Below are 25544 nucleotides of genomic sequence, written 5' to 3' on the forward strand. Positions count from 1 at the left end.
GGTGCTGATTCCTCTGAAATTGCAACGTCTGTGGTTTGGTTCAGGGGGGCTCTTGCCCTGGACTTGGCTGGTAGTCTGAGACAGAATCATGGCTTCCCAAGCAGTTAAGCAGGGATTCTCAACCTCAGCACAACTGACATTTGGGGCAGGATAATTCTTTGCTGTAGGGGTTAGCCTGTGCATTGCAGGCTGTTCAGTAGCATCTTTGGCCTCTGTTCACTAGATTCCAGTCGCATCTCCCTCCTCCACCAAGCTGTAACATCCAAAACTGTTTTCAGACATTACCAAATGGCCCCTGGGTTCAAAATGGCCCCAACCAAGAATCACTGAGCTAAATTAAGGACAAAAAGGCAAGATAATAGTCCTAAAATACACCAGTCTTAAGTGACTTTAATTAGTTACATATATTTTAAGACTTACCAAGTAGACATGTTTTTTTGGGGTTTTTTTGAACAGATTTTTGTCATTTGAAATCAACTTGTCCTGGTATGCCTCATGAATGACATTGCCTCTTCTACATGTCTGCCTTTCCGAGTAGACATATTTAAAGGACACTTTTGCAAGGTTTATTAGTATTGTGTCATGAATAACATAATTTAAAATGTCTCACCTTTTAAAATGCAGCATGAATCAAGAAATCACTCCACCTGATTCCCTCACACTCCAAGCACAAGCCTTGCCTTCTGCTTACAACGTACTTCCCTTTCTGGGCAAACTCCTACTCACCCTCCAACACCCAGCTCAAATGTCACATCCTTTTAAAGAACTCCATGTGTTCCAGTGGTATTTTATGTATATCTCCTACCACCATATTTACATATTATTATAATTATTCATAGGTCTGTCTCCCAACAAGTGTAGGAACTATGTCTTACTCACTTTTCCACCTCTAGCCCTTGGCACAGTGCCTGTCACAAAGCTTTTCCACAGTAACTGGCTAAGAGCTGGTTGTCAGACTGTCAGTGTGGAAGCTGCAAATCTGAGTTTCAATCCTACTCCGCTCCTTATTAACTATAGGACTTTAGACAAGGCATTTAACTCTCAAAAATGCCGTTTCTTCACCCCTAAGATGAAGATAATAGTATTTACAACTTGATGGTTGTAGTGATTTAAAAACAATATTGTGATTTAAAAACACCCAGTTACATCAATGCCTCTTTGGGAAATGACCATGGGTTAGAATATATGAAGTCCATCCTTCGAGTTCTGTAGCTGGGTAGAGTGTAGTTCAGACACCTTGGGGAAATGTTGTGCATTATTACTTGATTATGACTGTGTAATAATTTAATAATGATTTTCATTAAAATATTTTTTCAAATAATTGTGTACTTCAACTGCCAGAAATATATCCAAGGGGCTTCATTCAGGGCTGGAAGGAGGCCTAAGAACCACCATTATTTGTATGTTACTGTTCATGGGACCTCATTAGCACCACAGGCTGAAGAGGCCTGGTGACACTGACTTACGTCCTCATTAATTGGTTGCTGCTCTAGGGAACATTAATCATACTCCTGTGATTCATCTGCTCTCTGCTTGTTCCACTGGGAAGCCACCAGGAACAGAAAGCTCATGGGCTTGTTAATGTGTAATCTTTAGTAAATTGTTTAACCTCTCCAAGCCTCATTTTTCTCATCTTTTAAAAATGGGAAGAAGAATAATTGTTCTCATAGTTGTTTTGAAAATGAAAAGAGGCCACATACAATGGATTTTTGGCACAGTGAAACTACTCTGTATGATACTATAATGATGGAGACGTGTCATTATACATTTATCCAAACCCACAGAATGTACAACACCAAGAGTGAACCCAAGTATAAGCTATAGTCTTGAGGTGATTGTGATGTGTCAGTGCAGGTTCATCAGTTGTAACAAATGTACCACTCTAGTTGGGGATGTTGATAACCGTGGAGGCTACGCGTGTGTGGGAGCAGGGGGTAAATTGGAAATCTCTGTACCTTCCCCTCAGTTTTGTTGTGAACCTAAAACTTCTAAAAATTAAACTCTATTGAAAAAAAAAGAGGTCACATATATAAAACATCTAATACATGCCTGGCTCATAGCTGCCCAATATCAGCTACATTTTGTTCACAGATGATAGTGCATTTCAAACGTCACTCAGCTGTCTGTCCAGCATGGGGAATATATCTGGCTTGCCTCCTTACTGTCAAAGGCTCTGGTGTAAAGAACCATGCACCCATGTCAGGAATTATTCTGGTATTAGTAGCGGTATTATTATTGCCTAGTAATAATAATCGTATTAATGACGATATCAACCACAGTGAACAGGTATTAAACATTAGTGTGCCTGCATTTTTCTACATGCTTCATACACACTACTCAACAAACCTATGCAGGAAGTTCTATTATTAACCCCACTTAACAGATTACTGAGGCACAGATGGGTTAATTGTGCCATGTCTCACAGTTGAAAAGTGGGGCAGCCAGAACTGAAAACCACAGACATCTGCCACCAGAGTGCATCTTTTTAACCACTGGGCCTAATTGATGGCCGTTCATTGTTTTGTTCACTGGCTCAACAAACACACATTGAACAGTTATTTTGCTCTAGGCACTGAAACTCTGGAGATAAAGAAGACATAAGTCCTCAAAGAGTTCACAATCTAGTGTGCAGGACAGATATGTGAACAGATGATTTCCATGAAATGGGATAAGAACAACAACAGAGGTCAATATTACATACAGGGGAAGCACCCTAGTGGCAGTGGTGGGTTCTCTGGGTTATACCCTCCTGAGAAAGGGCCCCTGGAGTGGATTAAATAGAGGAACAGCCTGCCACAGCAATGAGTACTTGATAGCTGGGGTGGCTGGTCAGACACAGGTAACCCCTGATAAACTTAGTCTGAAACCTACTTAGAGATAATGTAGCTTGTCATTCGTCACTGGGCCCATAATTTTACTACTTGGTATCTTTGTCTGGGAAAAGAACAATAATCAAATATCATGTGACTCAGAAGCTAGGCAGTTGCTTATATTGTTCTCATTATCAATGGAACTGATAAACTGTGAAGCAGGTACTCAACTTGTTCTATAGAAATAAAAAAGTGCTGTACTTTGCTGTGTACGTTCCCTGATGAGACTGTGTTTTCCGTGGTAGGCTGCAAAATGGTGATCTCAAGGTTTGTTCTGAGCAGATGGGAATTAGAAAGAAATGTTTCAGATTACGTCCTTTCTCTGCGAGTGCTTGTTTTCTGAGTTGTTAGGGAAAATGTGAAACGGCAGGACTCCTCAGGAAGGCTGCCCCACCGAGCATATGTTTGTGCTCTTCTCGTTTTCAGTGATGTCCTGGAAGAGAACTGTGGTCTTGGAGAAAAAGCCATTGTTCCAGGAACGCCCATCTCTAATGCATTGTGGCTTTCAACCAATACATCACTTAAGGGATGGAAAATCCGTATGTGTACTCAGTGCCTCAGGGTTTCCAAATGAGCAGAGAAATGAGCTTCTCTGGATTCCAATGTTGCAGTTTGGCAATACAGGCCTTTCCCTGCAAAAAAAAAAAAAAAAAAAAAAGAAAGTTGTGAATTTAAGGGAGACTTCTTACATAGATCTCCTAGGTAGCTGGGTTAAAATGTGTAGGAATTTTAAGCATTTAAAAACATCAATAAGAGCTAATTCCAAGCATGGTGAAATTGCCTTCATTATGAAACAATGTCTTGTATTGTGAAGGGAGATATTACACAGGGCTGTGATGGTGACTTGGAAAGAAGAGGGGCTGCTGAGGGAACAGGAGGACTGCTGAGGGGGGAAGCCATGTAGAGCTGATGCTTTCTGTTGTAGCTACAGATTCAGCATGGCAAGGGGCTTTTAAATGATCTGGACCAGTGCCGCTCCTCTTTTTTCTCTGCACCAAACACTTGACAGACACAAAATATTTGTAGTAGAAACCATTGCAGGGCTGGGTATCAGAACCTGGGTGGAGGTGGGCGCATTGGGAGGAAAGGGATGAGGTGGGGAAGGGAAGCAAGGCGGTTCTAAAAACAGCCCAGCCAGGTGAGCGGGAACTTGCCTCCTGAGCCTCCCAGGAGTCATTGCTGCTCCAGGGAGCCACTCTCCTTTGGGACTGCCGTGACTGAGGCCACCACCCCTCAAGGGTTACACTGGGTCATACGTAGGCCACTCCTCCACGTCTGCTGGCCCTAAGTTCTCTGGAATTCTGCCAAACACACCTGCTATCCCTTCCTACGTGACCGTTCTTCAAATACCAGGAGTCAGATCCCTTCTAAGACTCCTTTTCTACATGAAACTTCTGTTATTTTTTTCTTCTCACCCATCCTACACTCTCATCCCTCAGGACCCCACTATGTGCCAGGTGAGGCCAGGTAATCTGAAAAACAAATCCATGATACTGTGTCAGTCGGTGGTAATAAGTTACTCTTATGTCTACAATCGCAAAACAGGAAGAGGCCTTAGAGGTCAGCTCAACCCAACTCCACATTTATACGTGGAAAAAAATGGAGGTTCAGTTGTTGGTGGGTAAATTAGGACCAAAATGCAAATTTCTGAACCCTCAGCATAGCAGGGCCTGTGCCAGACCACATTCCTGGGAAACATTTTAACAGGCAGCAAATCAAAGTATAAGGCATGATTAACTAACAGCGCTAAAAAGAATCCAGCCTGCTGTAGTTTTTGCCTCTTTTGGCACATTCCATATAATTTACTTTTACAAAATAAGATCATCCTGAAACCAGTGGGGCTCCTAAGGATGTTTTTTTCTTACTATTAACCTGATAGTTTGTGGTTGTTATTGTTTTGTGGGTAAAATACTCACACAAAGTGAGTTGTTCTTCCCCTTGTTTTCGGTTGGTGGTATTTTACCTTCAAAGATGTAGCTCTATGGATGCAACTTATTTCCAAAATTGAAAGATCCTCAAAGGACCAAATAATAGTAAAGTGTGGGATTGTATTATGTAGCAGGTGTATCATTCCCTATGAAGGAAGGAGAGAGGAAAAAATTCAAAGCAATATTATTGGTGTGAACATTTTGCTGAAAATACACAAAACGTTCATATAATTCTTTTAAATAAATTTTTAATTTAGAATAGTTTAAGATTTACCAAAAATTGCAAGGATAGTACAGAGAGTTCCATATACCCCATACCCAACTTCTCCTATTGTTAACATTTTACATTAGTATGATACATGTAACACAATTATGAACTAATATTGATGCATTATTATTATTAAGCAAAGTCCTTTCTTTATTCAGATTTCCTTTGTTTTTATCTAATGTTCTTTTTCTGTTCCAGGGTTCCACCCAGGATAAAACATTACATTTAGTCATCGTGTCTTGGCTATGACAGTTTCTTAGACTTTCCTTGTTTTTGGTGACAATTGTGAGAACTATTGGCCAGGTGTTTTTTCCCCAACTTTTGTGTTTTTTTTGGCCACGTGGCGTGGCTTGCAGGATCTCAGTTCCCCGACCAGGGATTGAACCTGGGCCATGGCAGTGAAAGCCAGGAAAAGCCAGGAATCCTAACCATGAGGCCACCAGGGAACTCCCATTGGCCAAGTATTTTCTGGGTCTCTCAATTGGGACTTGTCTGATTTTTCCTTATGATTAGAGTGGGATTATGGGTTTTATGGAAGATGATCAAAGAGGCAAACACAGTTCTCAGCAACTGTATCAGGAGTATATGCTATCCACGTGACATAGCTGTTGTTAATCTGGATCACTTAGCTGAGGTAGTATTTGTCAAGGTTTTCCACCATAAAGTTATTCTTTTTCCCCCCTTTCCATACTGTACTCTTTGGAAAGAAGTTGCTATTTGTAGCCCACACATAAGGAATAAGGAGTTATGCTCCACCTCCTATGATCCATTTGGAGTTAATTTTTGTGAAATGTATAAGGTCTTTGTCTAGTTTTATTTATTTTTGCATATGGATGTCCAATCGTTACAGCACTGTTTAAAAACTATCCTTTGAATTGCCTTTGTGCCTTTGTAAAAATCAGTTGACTGTATTTGTGTGGGCAATTCATTTGACGTTGAAGGTACACTTGAGAGTGATTCTTGAGAAAATTAGTTGACTTTGATTTTATTTCCACTAGTCTGTGTAATTTAATTTTATTAAAATCTTTTATTTCCACACAGGTAGCTGTCATCTCAGCCTTTGCAAGTGGCTTCTCTTAATAAGAAACAAAAAATCTTCAATTTCAATTTTCTCTTCCGTAGGTAAGATTAATAGAAAGGGATTTTAGAAAACCTCCACTCTCCCGGTATTGTTTATCTTTTGAGAAAAGGGAAGATGCCTGTGAATGACTTAAGATCAAACAGCTGGCAAGTGGTAAGGCCACTAACCAATGATCAATGATTCATTGAGGACTCCAGCCAGGACTGTCACCCCGCATGGTCTCCTAATTTGAACAGAGGCTTCTGTCTCTTCAGATCATTTTCTCCAGTCATACTAATTCATAAATATACATACTTCTCAGGTGACTGAGTAAACGAATCCTCCACAAGGCTAACCAGAAAACTAGCCCAGGGGAAATCATCACCCTGGTTAGAGCAAAGCACTAAGGAGGCAACTCCTGAGTTCCTGCATCCCGGGAGACAGCTTATTTTTTATCTGCATCCAAATGGCACCTATAAAATCTTTTAACAAGTTTCTGGTCACAAAAGGAACTCAGTGAGAAAATGCTGGATTTTGTATGTGCAATCCACGACTATTATAGGGAAATATAGCTCAATAGCTCAATGGGCACATCCTTTAGATATGGTTAGGAAGATAATTTTCACATGAGAAAAACAATAGTGCACCTAACCTTGTGTGGGTGGGCATTATGTTAGGTGAGTATTTTGTTCACAAGCAAATAGACATATGGAGAGATGATGAACAACTCAATAAATGGAAGGAGAAACTTGACATTTTGATTCCACAGAATTTCTTAAATATATTAAATAGATTTGTGAAGCTATGAATAGTTAGGTCTGTATGCTAAACAGTTAGATCACAAGATGCTTCCTAGTCTTTCATACATCATCCAAAGCAGCAAAAAATGATCTTGGACGGTGAATGGAGGGGTTAATTTTTATTCTTTCATTAAACTTTATTCAGATCTACTGCCCTAACCATCTTGCCAATTCTTTTAAAATATATTTGACTTTAAAACATTTCTCCATTATCTCCAAAATCATTATAATTAATTATAAAATTCATCATTTGTTAACCCCCTACTGTGTGCGTAATATTATCTTAAGCATATTTATGCTCCTTAGTCTCATGCAGTCTTCACTTCAGTTCTATGAGGTGCATTACATTATTGTTTTCATTTTGAGTGATTAAGAAAATGACAACAACCCTGTAGTTTATGTTCAAAATTGTCATGACTTGTGCTTACTGCATCCCAGTCAAAACTCTAACTTCTTTATGTCCCTGATCACAGCTAGCTGCCCATGAGATTGAGTCATTTCATTAATTCATACTACTATGAAAATGATGACAAATGTTTATCTGTATAGAAGATTTGGAGACATCAAATCTAATGGTAGATTTTTCTGTCAGTGAAAAGACATGGTTGGGAAAGGGAGTACAGGAGACAGGGAAGGATTTCCTGCGTGCAGTCCACCTTCCTTTCAAATACACTTCTTAAATGTTTACCTGGTAAGATGGAAAACCAGGTATGTGTGTCTATCAATAAGAACAGCGTGTATTAGAGAATGAAAACTTGGCTTCTTCAGGGAGTACTGCTGGAAAGAGTAGAGACCTATGTATGTGGTGCGATTTTCTGTCAAGGTTATCTACCCACAGGTGGGATAAGTGAATTAACTGTAGTTCTGCAGCTAAGAATTCACAGGTTGCAATTATAATAATTAGAGCATGTCCAGGCAAAAGTTTACAAAAATAACTTAGGTGGTGGTTAGTATTGGGTAGTATTTTTGGTCAAATTTCACGTACTTGTTTTTATTTTCTATTTTTCTTCCACTTAAAATTAGACACATTTCTTCTTGGTCTTTTGTACTTTAGACAGACGTTATTGGGCAGCGTGGATTCAAAAATACATCTCTATTCAGTTTAGGTTAAATTGGAACTCTCACATTCTTATGGTTTGGGGCTATGAGAAGACAGAAGAACATTTAGGTGACCTAAATAATTTGACCTGTCAGGATTCTACATCATTTTAACCAAAACATATACTATCTATGGCTACTGTAGTTGTACAAGACGCATACTCTATATAGTGTTGTGATTAAAAGTGAGGGTTCTGGAGTCGGACTATCTGAGTTGAAATTCTAGCTCTGCCATTTACTAGTCATGTGACCATAAACATGTGCTTAACTACCTTGTACCTCAGTTTTTTAATTTGGAAAGTGAGAGCAATAATAGTACTTTTTTCACAGGATTTCTGTGAGAAATCAAAGAATCACTTAGAACAATGCTTTGTACAAAATAATCATTCACGTTTGTAGACACGTAATTTTGGAAAAGATGAGACAAATTATTAACAGGAAAAAGTGATTGTGATGAAAGTGACAATAGGGCTTATAGTTATGAAGGCAAGTTGTGGAGTTATAAAAATCTTTCCCTTATAGAATGTTCTTGGTTTGGTCACATACACACACACATAAAAAGAGTTTGGTAAATTCCAGCTACAGTTTTTTCTTTAATTCAACAACTATTTATTAAGCATCTACTATGTTCAGGCATTTTATTAGGCACTGGGAAGTCAGCAATGATGAAAGCAAACTCCTGTCGTCATGGAGATTATACATATTAAGGAGAGATATAGAAAATACAGACATGAATAATGGGAATTCCCTGGCTGTCCAGTGGTTAGGACTCTGCACTTTCACTGCAGTAGCCTGGGGTTCAGTCCCTGGTCAGGGAACTAAAATCCTGCAAGCTGTACAGTGTTGCACTCCACAGTTCATATGTATAGTTTTAACTAATAATATACATTCTTTTCATCTATTTTTCTTGAGCATGTTTTGTTTTGTTTTGTTTTTTTTGCGGTACGTGGGCCTCTCACTGTTGTGGCCTCTCCCGTTGCGGAGCACAGGCTCCAGACACGCAGACTCAGCGGCCATGGCTCACGGGCCCAGCCGCTCTGGGGCATGTGGGATCTTCCCGGACTGGGGCACGAACTCGTGTCCCCTGCATCGGCAGGCGGACTCTCAACCACTGCGCCACCAGGGAAGCCCCTGAGCATGTTAATCATACTTAATTTAACTGTTTTTTTGATAAGCAAAATATCTGGATCAATATCTCTTTCTATCTTTTGTTTGTTTTTTGATTTACAATGTTGTGTTAATTTCTGCTGTAAAGCAAAGTGATTCAGTTATACATATGTATACATTATTTTTCATATTCTTTTCCATTGTGGTTTATCACAGGATATTGAATACTGTGCTATACAGTAAGACCTTGTTGTTTATCCATTTTATGTATAATAGTTAGCATCTACTAATCCCAAACTTCCAACCTATTCCCCTCCACCCCCCTTGGCAACCACAAGTTTGTTCTCTATGTCTGTTTCTGTTTCATAGATAAATTCATTTGTGTCATATTTTGGATTCCACATGTAAGTAATATATGGTATTTATCTTTTTCAGACTTACTTCACTTAGTATGATAATCTCTAGGTCCATCCATGTTGCTGCAAATGGCATTATTTCATTCTTTTTTATGGCTGAGTAGTAAACCATTGTATATATGTCCCACATCTTCTTTATCCATTCATCTGTCAATGGACATTTAGGTAGTTTCCATGTCTTGGCTACTGTAAATAGTGCTGCTATGAACATAGGAGTGTCTGGATCCTTTCAAATTATAGTTTTGTCTGGATATATGCCCAGAATGAGATTTCTGGATCATATGGCAACTCCATTTTCAGTTTTTTGAGGAACCTCCATACTGTTTTCCACAGTGGCTGCGGCAATTTTTAAAATTAATATTTATTGGAGTATAGTTGCTTTACAATGTTGTGTTAGTTTCTACTGTACAGCAGAGTGAATCAGCTATATGTATAAATATATCCCCTCTTTTTTTGGATTTCCTTCCCAGTTAGGTCACCACAGAGCATTAAGTAGAGTTCTATTACTATCTTTCTCTTTATGGTTTTTAGTACTTGCTTCTGTGTCCTGGAATGCCTGGGAAATTTTGATCCAATTTGATCCAGACATGGTATTTTAAAAATTATAGGGCTTTGGGGTAAAATCTTCCTCCAGAGAGGCTTTGTCTCTTCTACTAGGGAGCTGATCACTTTAATCCAATCAGAGGTAGAACCAACTGCAGGCTGCATTACAGATTTTTATTTTTAGACTTTATTTTTTAGAGCAGTTTTAAGTTCACAGAAAAACTGAGCAGAAAGTACTGAGTTCCCATTTGCCTCTTGCCCGCACCCTTGCATAGCCTCCTTCATTATCAACGTCCCTCACCAGAGTGATACATTTTTTAAAAAATTTATTTTATCGAAGTACAGTTGACTTACAATGTTGCATTACTTTCTACCGTGCAGTGAAGTGATTAAGTTATATATATACAAATATATATATATATATATATATATATATATATATATATAAACACGTATATATATATATATATATATATATATATATATACACACACACACACATATATATATACTTTTTCATATTCTTTTCCACTGTGGTTTATCACAGGGTATTGTATATAGTTCCCTATACTACACAGTAGGAGCTTGTTGTTACCCATTCTACATATAATAGTTTGCATCTGCTCATCCCAAACTTCCTGTCCACTCCTCCCCCACCCCCACCCCCTTGGCAACCACAAGTCTGTTCTCTGTCTGTGAGTCTGTTTTGTAGATAAGTTCATTTGTGCCATATTTTAGATTCCACAGATAAGCGATATATGGTATTTGTCTTTCTCCTTCTGACTTACTTCATTTAGTATGATAAACTCTAGGTCCATCCATGTTGCTGTCAATGGCATTATTTCATTCTCTTTTATGGCTGAGTAGTATTCCATTGTATATATGTAGCACATCCTTTTTGTCATAGAATGGTACTTTTTTTTTTTTTTTTTTTTTAACCAGGGATGATTCTACATTGACACATCATTATCATCCAAAGTCCAGAGTTTATGTTAGGGTTAACTCTTGGTGTTGTACATTCTACAGGCCTTGACAAATGTATAATGACATGTATCCATCATTATAGTGTCATACAGAGTAGTTTCACTGCCCTAAAAAATCCCTTGTGTTCCATTTATTCATCCCTCCCTACCCCTAACTCCTGGCAACTACTGATCTTTCTATTGTCTTCATAGTTTTGCCTTTTCCGGAATGACATATAGTGCATTACAGTTTTTGTAAGACTCCTTTACATCTCTGATCTGTCCCTGTTCCTAGAGAGTAGCCCTCTGCTATAGACTGAATGTTTATGTCCCCCCCAAATTCATATGTTGAAACCCTAACCCTCTAATGTGATGGCAATAGGAGGTGCAGCCTTGAGAGGTGATTTGGTCATGATGGTGGAGCCCTCATGAATGTGATTAGTGCCCTTATAAAAGAGACCCTGCAGAGCTCCCTCATCCCTTCTGACAAGGGGGGGACACAGCAAAAAGATGGTCATGTATGAACAAGGAAGTTGGCTCTGGCCAGACACTGAATCTGCCAGAGTCTTTTATTTATTTATTTATATTTTTGGCTGTGTTGGGTCTTTGTTGCTGCGCATGGGTTTTCTCTAGTTGCGGCGAGTGGGGGCTACTCCTTATTGTGGTGCGAGGGCTTCTCATTGAGGTGTCTGCCAGAGTCTTGATCTTGGACTTTACAGCCTCCAGAACTGTGAGAAATAAATGTTTGTTGTTTAAGTCACACAACCCGACCCAACTAAAACACCCTTCTGGAGTTCTACCTGAGGACTTGAGGTGCTCACTGTAGCTCTGTCCTCCTGTGAGTCTTTTGAGTTTGCAAAATCTCTGTTCTACTTTATAGAGACTTTCTATTTAGTTTCTTAACGTCTTGATCCATGTAGTGTAAGAACCTGGGAAAACAGGTCAAGTGTCAGACTCGGTTTTCCAGACACCCTTCTCACTGGCATCCCAGCCTCACAAGATTCTGACTTTTCTCTCCAGCCCCCCAAACTGCTGACAATTCTGCTGCCTTCTCTACCCCATGGTGATCTCTTGCCCAAATCTCTGGCTTAGATTCTTGGCCCCTTGCCAGGTACTCAGAACTGGCAAGTGTCCCCAAAGAAAAATCAACTGCAGAATGCCAGCACTCCTGTCCAAGTTTCGTCCTTCTCCAGAATCTTATTGCTCAAGTCTGAGTTTCCCCAGCAGTTCTTCAATGCCTTCAAACAGGTACTGTTCTGTGTATTTTATCCAGCTTTTCTAGTCATTCTCAGTGAAAGCATTGGCTTTCATCTCAGCTGAAAGCAAAAGTCTTGACATACATTCCTGACAGATGCTTCTGTATTTTCTCATCTATTCTGTTAAGATTGACAAATAATAGAAACAGTTTAGCCAAGCAATCTACCTACATGCTTGATTTTATGGATGATTTGTCATTCACAAGTATAAATCTGTACTTTATTTTAGGATGTTGCTATATTAACTTATTTGATCATCTGTTGTGTAAATACTTATGAATTTTTTCATGAATTTATAAATGAATATCTGGTGGTCAATAATCACCATATTTGTGTACTATACATGAATTTCAACTGACCAATAGAAATATTGGGGAAATATAATTTTTTTAAACTGAAGTATAGTAGATTTACAATTTTGTGTTAGTTTCTGATGTACAGATAATTTTATTTTATTTTATTGTAACTCAAATTACTTTCAATCTTGAGCTTCCATTTTACTTGGGTGGCAGAAACTAATCTCAGTCAATTTGGGGATTTCCCTAGGACTGTGATTAAATAATGAGGGACTTTCATAGTGTCAAAGCATCAGGGATGGGAGGGATCTCAGTGTCATCTGTCCATGATCTATCTACCACACGGGCATCATCTGTTCATGATGTATTTACTGACATGGCACCATCCTGTCTCCCCACTTAGTGGTCTAGTCTGGCATTTCTTGACCTTCATTCTTATCTATGAGGCTCCTTTAGATCCACTGGCTCTCTCTGTTTACCTTGTTTTCATCCATGAATGCAAAGGAAATTTTCTGGGGCTCCTGAACCATTCCAGTGGGATGAAACGGTCCCAACTGTCTAGACACACTATTTATTTTTTCTATAGGACTCTGATGCCTCCCTGGAGCTGAGCTCTGACTGTCTTTTGGATCAATCTTCCAGATTTATGGGAGAGATAGAGGTATGCTTCACAATGCTTTGCCCCAATATTTTGTTTATGCTGTAAGCCCTTTGAATTTTCCTAACAGCCGAAACATTTGAAACTCAAAATCCTGGCAGAGTTTGCTTTCTGTTGTCCCATGCATTGCCTGAAGCCATAATAACAGATTAGTCTAGCTGAAAAAGGGAAAATGAAATACTGGAGAGAAAAACAAAGCAAAACATTGGTTACTATTTCAAAAAAATTACCGTGCTACATGTGTATTCATTCCATAAACCCTTTCTTTCTTACTGAGTGCCTCATCTATGCCAGGCAATATGCAAGACACCAGACTATCATGATAAATGAGACACAGTCCTCAGCTCAGCTACCACCAGACTGAACAGGGAACACAGACAAGAAAGAGGCAGTTTCAAGACTTCTGGTTAAAATATGGCAGAGTAAACATGTTTACTCACCCTCGCTCCCAAAATTACATAAAAATAACAGTAAAGAGTTTTTTAAAAAACCATGAACGTATAAAGACAAAAAATGAAATACTTGTAAGTAGAGTATAGGGCAGCAATGGAATGCTGGAAACTAGAAGGAGGTGGATGAGTGGCAAAACTGACTTAATAATTGAAACCAAAGCTGGCAGTAAGGAAAGCTAAGAAGAAGGCTGATTTGAACTACAGGATCTCAGAAATATTTAGAGATATTAGAGTAGGGGGTGCAGGTGTTGCTGGCAATGGGAGGATTCATTGCTGGTCTTTAAAAGAAATGAACTGGCAGCCAAACTTCTTTTATACTTTCCTGGTGAGAGCGTGGTTGAGTCATCTGTGGGAAGCTAGCTAAAAACAAAAGCAAAGAAACAAACAAGAAACAATGTAAAACCTAGTCAGACCTGCTGTATAAAAAAAAAATTAAATTAAATCTAAAAAAACAAAAAACAAACAAACAAAAACCTAGTCAGATCACCTACAGGGATGTATACCAGTCTATTCCAGGCAGTTTTTAAAAACTGCTTTATTTTTAAATATGAGCAGACAACAGAGTTTTAAATTTTAATGTAGTCAAATGCATTAGTTTTCCTCTTATGATCTGTTATTCGTGGTCTTAATTTCTTTGTTAATGTAATGTCAAAACAGAGTAGAGTGAAACAATTGCTAAAAAGCACGTGTAGTATGTTACTAATTACATTGAAATGGAAACATATCAAGAAATACTACACATTGTTTTTCACTAGATACATAAATATGTAAGGGAGAATAACGATAGTAATACTATTCTGTGTCTACAACATTTTATTTCTTTATTTTAAAATCTGTTTAATTAAGGTATGAATTATAACAAGGTTTAATTGGGAACAAAGTACCCCTTTTTACTTTTCTATAATTTGAGATATTTCATAGTTAAAAAGAAGATAAATAGGCAGCCACAATACCCTGAGGCAAGGCTTACCATAGAGGAAGGTACTTGGTGTTGGGGAACCCATAGAAAGGCAGATTGCTGGGTGGTTAGGGAAGAGTTGGGAGGGAGTGATGGCATGCAGTCTACAACCCAAGGGAAACATTGGCAGTGCTGGAGGGGGGGAAGGGGGGCAGGAGGGGGTGTGCACCAGGAGTGGTGGAGCTGTGTTTCCTTAAGAAAGTTAGGGGCATTTGTGGTATGTGTGTTGGGGGAAATAGTGAAGACCCTATAAAACCAAGTTCTGTGAGTCTGGATCTCATCCCCAGGAAAAGGTGAAGCATAAAGAGGGCTGAGCATCAGGGCCAGGGAAGGACCCTGGAGACCTAGTGAGGAACCTGGTGTCAGTATGTAATTGACAGGAGCTCAAATTCTTTACAAAGGGGTTTTCCCCTAACATGATGCCTTTCTGTCTCAGCGAGCTATGCTGTTTTTGCCTTTTCCCCGTCCCCACGGCAGAGGGGAGGGAAGAGCCCTTGTTCCTAATTGCTTTCCCCTCGTGTCGCAGCCCCTGGCCTTCTAAAGTCTCTGCTAAGCGTGTCCAGTGCTCCCTTCCTGTTCCATCAGCCGATCCCACCTGTCTCTCAGGCAGCCCCAGTTTGCAGCTGTGAAGGCCTCATCAATATGTTTTTTCCTTCTTAGTCTCCTTTCTAAGCCCAAACCCCTCCTCCTCTGTCCTTGTGGGATTCCTGCACGCTGAGTCACCCGCGGAGCCCTCTAATTCCTGCCCACTGCCTTGACTCCTTTGCTCTGCCTGCCGGCCTTTCTGCTGCATGGCGGGTCTCCTTACTGCAACGTGTGCTTGATGAGCAGAGCAGTGTCCCAAGTGAGCAGAGGTGGACGTTGATTTTCCTATCCAAGCCAGCTTGAGAGACAAGGCAGGGCTTGTGCTATGAATCAGTGAGTAATTATCATGGCTCAGGGGCTGGGGTTTACTTTTCTCAAAGGTAATTTTTGGAAACTATTTGGAAATATTTACTCTCTTTCACTTGTGTGATGTGAAAGCTCTTTCTGTTTGGTGTTCTGAATTCCCTGTTTACACCTTCTAAAAGAGAGGTTATCCATCCAAAGGGGAAACATGATTTGGTTTTGGTGTTATGCACTACTTTTTTTTTTATGTTGTCTTTTTTAGATTGAGGTAAAATTTACATATAGTAAAATGAATATAAGTAAATTGTGAGTTTTGATAAATATCTACACCCATGTAGTTATAATCCAAATCAAGATAGAGAAGCTTTCCATCCTTTCCAGGAAATTCTTTTGCTCCTTTTTTTTTTTTTTTTTTTTTTGCGGAACGCGGGCTTCTCACTGTTGTGGCCCCTCCCACCGCGGAGCACAGGCTCCGGACGTGCAGGCTCAGCGGCCATGGCTCACGGGCCCAGCCGCTCCGCAGCACGTGGGATCTTCCCAGACCGGGGCACGAACCCGTGTCCCCTGCATCAGCAGGCGGACTCTCAACCACTGCGCCACCAGGGAAGCCCTTTTGCTTCTCTTTTAGTTAACTTCACACCTACAACAAACTACTCTTGATTCCTCTCAACTTAGCTTAGTTTTCATGTTCCTGAACTTCATAAAAATGGGATCAGATAGAATCTATTCATGTTCCTGAACTTCATAAAAATGGGATCAGATAGAATCTATCCTTCTTGTGTCTTGCTTCTTTTTCTTTTGTTCAACACGTTTTTGAGATTATTCCTGTTGTGTTCTTTTTTTACTGCTGAATACCATCCCATTATATGAATATACCGCAAATTATCTGTTCTCATTGTGATAGACATTTCAGCTGTTCCTATACACTAGTGTAAACTAACTGTGTAGAAAGATTTAGAACTTTTCTTTATAGTGGAGAGTGTTCTTTATAAAATCAAAATTATATCAAAATTACAAAATTACTTGTAACTAGTAGTTACAAGTGAGGAAAGTGGGAGGAGCAAGAGGGTAGGGGATTAAGAGGTACAAACTATTAGGTATAAAATAAAATAACCGGGCTTCCCTGGTGGTGCGGTGGTTGAGAGTCCACCTGCCGATGCAGGGGACAGGGGTTCGTGCCCCGGTCCGGGAAAATCCCACATGCCGCGGAGCGGCTGGGCTCATGAGCCATGGCCACTGAGCCTGCGCGTCCGGAGCCTGTGCTCCGCAATGGGAGAGGCCGCAACAGTGAGAGGCCCACGTACGGCAAAAAAAAAAAAAAAAAAAAAAAAAAAAAAAAAAATTACCTACAAGGATATATTGTACAACATGTGGAATATAGCCAATATTTTATAATAACTATAAATGGAGTATAACCTTTAAAAATTGTGAATCACTATATCGTACACCTGTAACTTATATAATACTGTATAGCACCTATACTTCAATTTAAAAAAATTACATCCCTAGCTGATTATTTAACATACTGGAATTAGAGTCTCTGTATCTTATAGACTTCTATTATTGGAAAAATAGAAGCTTGAATGTCAAGATCCTTGTGGCCCTACTCCCCAGGTTCCTGAGTCAGCTGGCTTCTGGGAGTTCCCTGGCAGTCCAGTGGTTAGGACTCCATGCTCTCACTGCCAAGGGCCCGGGGTTCAATCCCTGGTTGGGGAACGAAGATCCTGCAAGCCGTGTGGCACGGCCAAAGAAAAAGAAATGTCTTGATGTTTCCTCAACTCCCATCCTGAGTCTTTAAGGCCATATTAAATAATAATAATAGAATTTTGAACTGTTACTCTGCATATTACTGTATGAACATTGAGTAGTTAATCCACTAAAAATAAAATTAGTTTTACCGTGTTTCAAAAAGAAACTGGAGAAATAAAAGACAGTTCCTGGGTATTGTTTAAACACCCCTGGAGGCTTGAGTTAGGAGGACTGAGCACCCCACACTTGAAACTTGGGTCTGGAATTTCGTTCATGCTGACCTCTGCAGGTAAACTGTTTGAACTGGTTTTCTATTGCTCTGTCACAAAGTACCCCCAAACTAACTTGGTGACTTAAAACAGTAAACACTTTTTATTTCATCATTTGTGTGGGTCTGAAGTTCAGGAGGAGCTTAGCCGGGTGGCTGAGCTCAGGGTCTGTCGTGAGATAGCCGTCAAGGTGTCGGCACACGTGGCCAGAGAGGAGCCTTAAGAGAAAATTGAGAAGAAGATGCTTAGAGATGGGCCTTGAAGGAGGAACAGCAGCTCACCAGGGAAACTGAAAGAATGTAGGGGAGGGTGTCTGAGGCAGGCAGAGGAGGTAAATGCAAAATAGGAACTTTTATGTGGTTCATTAGCGAGAAAGTAGAGAGTGCAGTAAAGTTGGAGGAAAAACTCAGGAAGGCCACAGTAACATCTTGCTAAAGAATTCTGAATATTTCCCACAAGCAATTTGGATCTGCAAAAAATCTGTTGATTTTAAGCATGGAGTAACACAATCAGATTTGCATTTAGAAGACAAATTAGAGAGATGGGAAATTAAGAGGCCAGTAGAAAATGATTGCAAAGCAAATGGGTAGAAGGGAGCTGGAACAAGACAAGGAGGGATGTTATTAGAATCTACCACCTTAGATGTGGTGGTGCGAGGGGCTGGTGAGGGAAAGTGAGGGATCCAGAAGTATTGCCGGGATTCTGCATCAGTGACTGCTTAACAGTGATGTCTTTAACCAGGACAGGGAATGTGGAAGAAGCTGGTCTTGAAGGAAAAATGGTAAGTTCGGTTTGGGCATGTTGCTTGTGAGTTACCTGTGGCCCATCCTGGCTGAGACATGAGAAGCAGGCAGGGAGCTATGTGAGCCTAGAGCGCAGGAGAGAGGTCTGAGCTGAAGATGAGGATTTGGAAGTGTCCTTTGTTGTGGCCGGGCCTGCTGCAGGCTGGGTGACACAGTAACGAATGAACATGGAGCTGTGGCTCAGCAAGGAGCCCCTTATATAGGTTAGTGGTTCTCAACTGGGGACAATTTTGCCCTGCAGGGGACTTTTGCCAATGTTGGGAGACATTTTTATTTCTCAGAACAGGGGCAGTGTGTGTGTGTGGGGGGTTACTACTGACAGTGGGTAGAGGGTGGAGAGGCTGTTACCAGAAAACTGGATTTGCCTCTTGGTGGGTATTGAGCCAAAAGACACAATCAAGCCAAAGAGCAGGAGAAAGAAAGATTTATTATTACTTGCAGCAAGTAAGGAGAACACTGGGGATCTTTCCCAAAGATCCTGGGATATCCTGGGATATCTCCCAGGATAGCAAAATTGGGGAAGTTTTAAGCTAAGGGTACATGCAAATTAATGAAGGGGCTTGAGCAGAGGAGAATTCAGTGTAGAATTGGGGCAAAGGTTGACGGAGTCCAAGCTTTACTTGATTGAAGTCAGAAAATGTCAACATCATCATTCCATCCTCCACCTGGGTGGGTGCTTTATTTCCTGCAGAACTCAAAGATATATATCAGATTGTTATGCGTATCCCTGGAGGAGGACGTAGGACTCTATTTCACGCTGAACTATTATTTCTTGTAACCCTGTTTTTGCCACAAGAAGAAAGCTGGTCTCTGAGAGAGGAAAATGAGACAGAGAGAGCTAAGAGTGTGTGATCAGTCACACTTTCCCTTTATTGGCATTTCTGTTTTTGTTTTTCTTTTTTAACTTCTATGAAATTAATGTGGGAAGGAAGGATCCTGCTTCCATAAAGTTGAAGTTAGCACTCACTTCCCAAGACCTTGAAGTATGACTGATGACATGCTCTTAGCTCTCTCTCTTTTTACCAAAACTAGCTTGAGTTGGGTTTCTGTCACTTGAAACTAAGAAAGTCCTGACTTAAACAGCTTTGTTAATTTAGCCTGAGAAGAAGCTAGTGAAAGGAAAAGATTTAAATACAGATGAGAATACGATCATTATCCTGGAGGATGAACCTTAAACCTTGGGTAGGAAGAGGGTCCTCTCACCCTCTGAGTGAGAAAGAAGGAGGTAAGAATGGGCATGGGTGAAGATGAGTTTGTAGGTGTAGGGTGAGAATTCAGGGCAAGGAGACTGGCTGAGCAGGAATTAATGTTATCTGCTGGGAGAAAGGATGAGGGCTAGAATCTTAAGGAGAGCAGTGAAGATTAAAATAAATATGATGAGGGATGGAAAAAGAGCTGAGCAGGGACATATTAAAGGGTCACTAAGAAAAGCCAAGGGCCCAGTTGAGATGGATGACTCCAAATCTGTTTCATGGCCACTCTATGGTATGATTTTGTTGGGTCCCACTGTGCTCAGCAGCCTGCATGTAGGGGCAGATGATGGTGGGGTAGCGGTCAGCTGGATGTGTGAAGAGAGTAGACTGGAGGAAAGTGACAAGACAGTGGGGAAATGACTTACTCTATAGGCCATAGGTAGGATAGAGAAGAAACGAAGCAGGAGAAAGGATGGATGGTAGTCTGGGTGGGAAGAGAGCCCAGGGGTGGGTGAAGTCTGAGAGTACTAGCAGATGTGGCTGGAATGCCAGGAGAATATGGAGAAAAGGAGGGAGCTGCCGGGGGTGGGAATTAGTAAAGTTTTAGAGGAGGAACCGTGTAGAGAATGTCAGTGTTCAGGGTGTGAGAGAGCGAACCCTCATTCCCTCTTATCCAAATAATAAGGTTGCATAAAGGGGAAAAAATAACACTACTTCCATCCATCACGTGCCTTGATATCCCCATTAGGCTGACTTCTGGGAAGGACACCACCCTCCCGCCCTCCTTCTCCCAGCCCTCCACGCTGCACATACACACCCACCCGGCAAAGGCTTTCCTTGTTTAAGCCTGCTTCCTACTCTTACCTCCTACCCTAAGGTTAACAGAATTCTTCTGTGTCATCTCATTTAATCTGCTAGACCGAGCACTGTAATTAGACAGATTCTATCTTTTTTTTTTTTTTTTAAATCACTGTATCCTTAGTGCCTATGACAGGGTATGACACACAATAAAGTTGTTGAATGAATGAAGATAAACTTCCGATAAAGAAACCAATGCTGAGAGGACCATAAACTGGCCCCAGAAATGGGAGTGGGCTGGGGGTAGGGGACCAGTGCTGAGAAGCTGGCTGTTGATGGGTAAAGCCTGCTGCAGCGGAGCAGTGGATGCAGAGGGACTTAATTTGGGTTTTTAAGTGGGATGGGTGGGGACTGAATCATCAGCATGGAAGAGATGAGGGTGGGGTTTCGTGGTGAGAGTTTTTGGAAGGAGAAAGAGGGATGAGAAATTGAAACCATTCTTCCTGTTATTTTTAGGCATTAAACAAGTGAGCTCATCTAATCCTAGCCACCACCCCAAATTAGGAAAAATCAAATCATTGTCCAAGGTCACACACTACTAAGATCATAAGGCAAAACTTTACCCACCCAGGGATGAGTCCTCCCCAGAATTCAGAATCCCTGTCTGGGACTACATCTATTCCACTGGCAAAATTCTCTCTTACAAGGTTTCCTTTTAACTTTTTTTATATCTTCCTAGTCATTTTGAATATCAGCGGTTTGCAGTTAATAACCCACACCACAGTGGATTCATTCAGCCATTCACGCATCCATTCAAAACATTCACTGCGCTGCTATGAGCAGGTACTAAGTGTTACTAAGGGCACTGTGCTAGGTGTTGGGGACTCAGCAATGAACAAGAGAGACAGGATGCTTGTCCTTTTAAAAACAGGCTGAGTAGTTTTGGGTTTCTTTTTACTAATTGTTCTGAAGATCTTAATCAAGCTTAAAAATCCTTCCTGAAAGATTCCTATCAGAAACTTTTTTTTACCTAATTATTTACCCAAGACCTATATTCCAGTCTCCTGCTAGGGAAGCTGACTTATGTTTTACTGGATAAACATAAATATTGTTTTGAATAAAAACAGTGGAAGGCCTTCTAAAGATAAAAATCTCCTGAGGAGTCTCTGCCTTTAATTTCCGGTGAGCATGTGGATCTCAATAAGGGGAGATTATTAAAGTCTCCTCATAATTTCACACTGTTGACTCAGGATGAGTTTCTGAAAGTAAATCTGGACCTATTTCTCCAAAGGACATTACAACCACTTTAAGTCTAAAGGGCAAGGTTGGGGGGGGCCACTAGAATGCTGGCTATGTTCCAGTATTACTTCTGGGAGGTAGAAGTGATGGTGAAAATGGACAGGGCAGAATCTGCAGAAGAATGAGGCCTCACCTTCTCACCCTGGGAGGTTCAGGGATGGATGAGATGAGGCCAAGTAGGCGCCTTGAATTAAATTCCAAATGGTGTTTCTGGAGTCTTTGGCCACATCAGATGGGGACTGTGGGAGCCTGCATATGGAGAGGAGTATAGAGGGTGGGAGTCTCATTTAGCTGTACTTGATAGGGGCCACTGATGGGAGACTCTAGTAGAGGAAGGATAGGAGGGAACCAGGAAGCATCAGCTTGGCCCTGGAGAGCTGGGGCCTGCCAGGCCTGAGGGATTGGCTGGTGATAGGACAGGTCCTGTTGCATGGGGCAGTGGGACCATCAGAGATTAATTTGTTTTAAATGTGAGAGTAGGGGCTGAATCATCAGGTTAGGAGCCGAGAATGGTAGTGAGGGTTTTTCAAAGGAGGAAGAACTGTGGAGGAATGAAACCAATCCTCTTATAATTGCTAGGCATTTTTACAAATTAGCTCATTTAATCCTTAATTTCTTGCAATTCACTATCTTGTCTTCTTTTCTTCTTCTTTAAGTAATCATAATTTGTAACAACTATATTTATTAAATGAAATTAATTTAAAAAGACTAATTGAGAATTTTATATTCTAAAAAACAACACTAACTCTTCTAGAATTAGGGAAAATTGTCATACTTATACAAAGCCTAATACTCATTTTTTTTTCTCTTTATGCATCAGTATAATTAAGGAAAGCAGTAGGTCAATGAATATATGATGAAAATATTAGATTTGAGACATGTAGAAATTACAACACAAGGAAGCTAGACCTGTTTAGAATAAATTGGCTAGTTCCTGAATGATCCAAATAATTGAGGTAAAGAGCGAAATCAGGAAAGTCTCCAGTTTACAAAGAAATTGAGGTTCAAAAATGTGTTTGGAGACTTCCCTGGTGGTTCAGGGGTTAGGACTCCGTGCTTGCACTGCAGGGTACGTGGGTTCTATCCCTGGTTGGGGAACTAAGATCCCACAAGCTGCGCAGCTTGGCCAAAACAAAAACAAACAAACAAAAAAAACAAAAATGGGTTTGTAAATTAGTTATCTGAGATTTGGTACATTTCCCCAATGAAAAGAAAATTTTAGGTATGGCTGTAACCTGATACCTGATTATCTCATCAGAAAATAGCTGAAATCCATTATTTGCACACAAGAACTGTACAGCAAACAAACCAAAATTATCACAAAATACTTAAAATTAAAGCAACATAAAGACAATGCACTAAGAAGACTTTAATTTTAAATTCAAGAAAGGGAAAGTTTAATTAGGAGGATGAAAGAGTTAACTGAAGAATCTGGTGGAGAGTCTGAGGATGCCCTTTGGACACTGAGCAGGGACTTCTGGGATAGATGACAGATACTGTTTTTAAGACATAATAAAGGAGATTTTCTGAGTGCCCATCATTTATAACACCCAGTAGTTATAAAATACCACTCATTAAAAATCCATCAATTAAATATACCATTCAAAGCAGAGTCTTTAGGTGGTAGTTTTTATGCACTTTGCACTCCAGCCATTTTAGAAATTCAATTCACACACACACAAAAGCACTTTCCTTCTTTTGGTTTTGCTGTTCACTTAACCAGATCACCCTTTCTCCTCTTCATTTCCTGACAAAATATCCTCCCTCGAAGCCTAATTCAAATGACACATCCATCAATTTTTTAAATCCCTTGACAAAATATTAGCTGTCTCTCTTCTGAAACCAGTTGCATTTTGATTACATTTTATGCATCTTGTTTATGATTTACAGTTTGTCTCCCACTGTAGTATTTGTATTCATGCTCTATCTGTAATATTAATGGAAGTAGACTCTTCTGTAGGCCTTCTCCACAGCTTCAGACCACCTTTGCAAAACAGTGCTCCCCTTAGCCTGATTCCCCAGCTCCATTTTATTTTTTTTATCGAAAACTTCATACTGGACATAATAGGTATTTTTTATTGTCTGTCCCCTCCACCAGAATGTATGACTTATGAAGGCAGGGACTTTGTCTCATTTACTGCATTACCCTATCCCCAGTGCCTAGAACTGTGCCCAGTCCACAGTAGGAACTGAATAAATCCATGTAACTAGAAGTGAAAGAAATACCAACTGGGGTATGTATATCAAAACACTGAGTCTAATAATTCATTAATTCTATCACTATTTAGCTGCAGGACACAGCAAGTCGTTAACCTGTGATGGGCATCATTTTCCTATAAAATCAACAACATCGTTAAACATAGGATTGCTGAGTTCTGGTGTCATTCCATTACTCTGAGAGTAGAAACTGAGAGAGATGATGAAGAAAAGGACTTCAAGTAAGTGGATGTGTGAGGGGAAAAGAATGCTCCAGGCCACACTGAAGGAGCTACTCTTGGTGAAGGTCAGAGAGAAAATGATAAGCATAAGTGAGGAGAAAAAGATGCAGAGGAAAGGGCTGCCTTCAGACTCCTTTGCCTGTCAACAGTGCTCTGGGAGAGGTGCTCAAACTAGGGAGTCTGAGGCCACATAGAGATGCCGGCTGCTTGGGAAGAGGCTTCCAGGGAAGAGGAAAGGCAAGCTGAAAGGGGAGTGTGTGTGTGTGTGTGTGTGTGGCGAGCTCCACATGCTTTGCAATTTTGCCTCTCTCTCCAGCAAACAATCACTCTGCTGTGACTTTGTCAAGGCCTGATTAAGCGTGTGGCTCATATGTGAAAGCAAATGAGAAGTTCTATCTATACAAAGAACACATTCGTATTTAATTTATGACAAAAGCTCTTCTTTATTCCCCCAAGCAGACTAGATTCTTACCTCTTACCTTGAATCTCCACAGCACTTTGCGCTTCTCATCCTGGAATATCTTACTGCGTCTAGGGTTGCCGGCTTCTGTCCTCTTGCCTCCCGGCGCCCGCCCGGTGCCTCCCCTCTCGCCACGCTAGTAAGTCTGAGAAGGGCACTGTCTTTCTGTCTTTGCGTTCTCTGCACCAGTCTAGTACAATCTCCTGTAGTGTCTGTGTCTCCGTCTGTCTTTCTCTCTCTCATACTCATGTATTTTACGTTTAACTAATAATAGGGAATGGCTCAAATTTAAGTTATTTGAAAGTTCTAGGCTGGTTCTGAAAATAGGAGCCGACCCCAGGCGGAGGTTTTTAAATTTCCCAAGTAAGTCACCAACGATCTATATATACATTTAAGAGAAGGCCATCTAGGAAGCAACGATTGACACTTCTTTTTTTTAAACAAACTTAAAAATAAACTTGGGAATTCTAAACCGTGGTCAAAGACGCACTGTCCTTGCCCGCAGAGACTGTCCGGTCTTCATGCCCCTGCACCGTTAAGTCCGAGCATCGGGTGAGGCCCGCGTTCCTGCGGCCACGGACGGGAGGGAGGCCCCAGCGATCCCAAACACGGAGTCCTGGACAACTCCCCACGCCCTCCCAATGCGCGAAGGCCAGGCTGTCCCCGCGGCCCTCAGGGAGCAGCGCCCCACCCAGGATGCAAGGACTCGGACCGGCCGGGCTCCACGCAGGCGCACTGAAGCCCGGGCAGGGGCGTGTCGGAGGCGCGCAGGGATGGGCCGGCGGGGGCGGGGCGGGGCCGATGCCGTTTCCGTTGCCTGGAACCCGCAGAAAGCAGCTGCCTGGAGCGTTCTCCGCCCGCGTCTCTTCCCGCTCTCTGCGCCGCCGCTCTCCCGGAGGTTCGGGTCTGGGTGAGTGAGCGCTCGCCTAGCCCGCCGAGGGCAGCGGGGGCGCCGGGGTGGCGCGGACGCTCGGC

The 25544-nt window shown here is 41.1% G+C and overlaps 1 protein-coding gene and 1 long non-coding RNA gene across 5 annotated transcripts in view; one reads left to right on the forward strand and one right to left on the reverse strand.

Annotated features, from left to right (window-relative positions):
• Window positions 1-15454: 15454 nt before the first annotated feature.
• Window positions 15455-25544, forward strand: part of LOC309815488 (uncharacterized protein) — a 247962-nt gene continuing 237872 nt past the window's right edge. For 2 of the 3 annotated variants that reach the window (XM_082642367.1, XM_082642368.1), the window contains exons 1-3: window positions 15455-15590; window positions 23960-24109; window positions 25075-25479. In XM_082642367.1, the coding sequence (XP_082498493.1) occupies window positions 24088-24109; window positions 25075-25479 (427 nt within the window). In that variant the 5' untranslated portion in view covers window positions 15455-15590; window positions 23960-24087. Of the gene's footprint in view, window positions 15591-23959; window positions 24110-25074; window positions 25480-25544 lie in introns of those variants that run through there. The other variant, XR_014295885.1, reaches the window with a different exon arrangement.
• LOC309815509 lies at window positions 18790-25082 on the reverse strand. Of its 2 annotated transcripts, none has more exons than XR_014295886.1 (3): window positions 24589-25082; window positions 21805-21920; window positions 18790-19066 (listed from the first exon to the last, which is right to left on the reverse strand). It is a non-coding gene; the product is annotated as an uncharacterized lncRNA (long non-coding RNA). The 2 variants fall into 2 exon arrangements; XR_014295887.1 differs by having other exon boundaries at window positions 24582-25082.

Source organism: Mesoplodon mirus (assembly GCF_964341445.2).
Source record: "Mesoplodon mirus genome assembly, chromosome: 2".
NCBI classification, from domain to species: Eukaryota; Metazoa; Chordata; class Mammalia; order Artiodactyla; family Ziphiidae; genus Mesoplodon; species Mesoplodon mirus.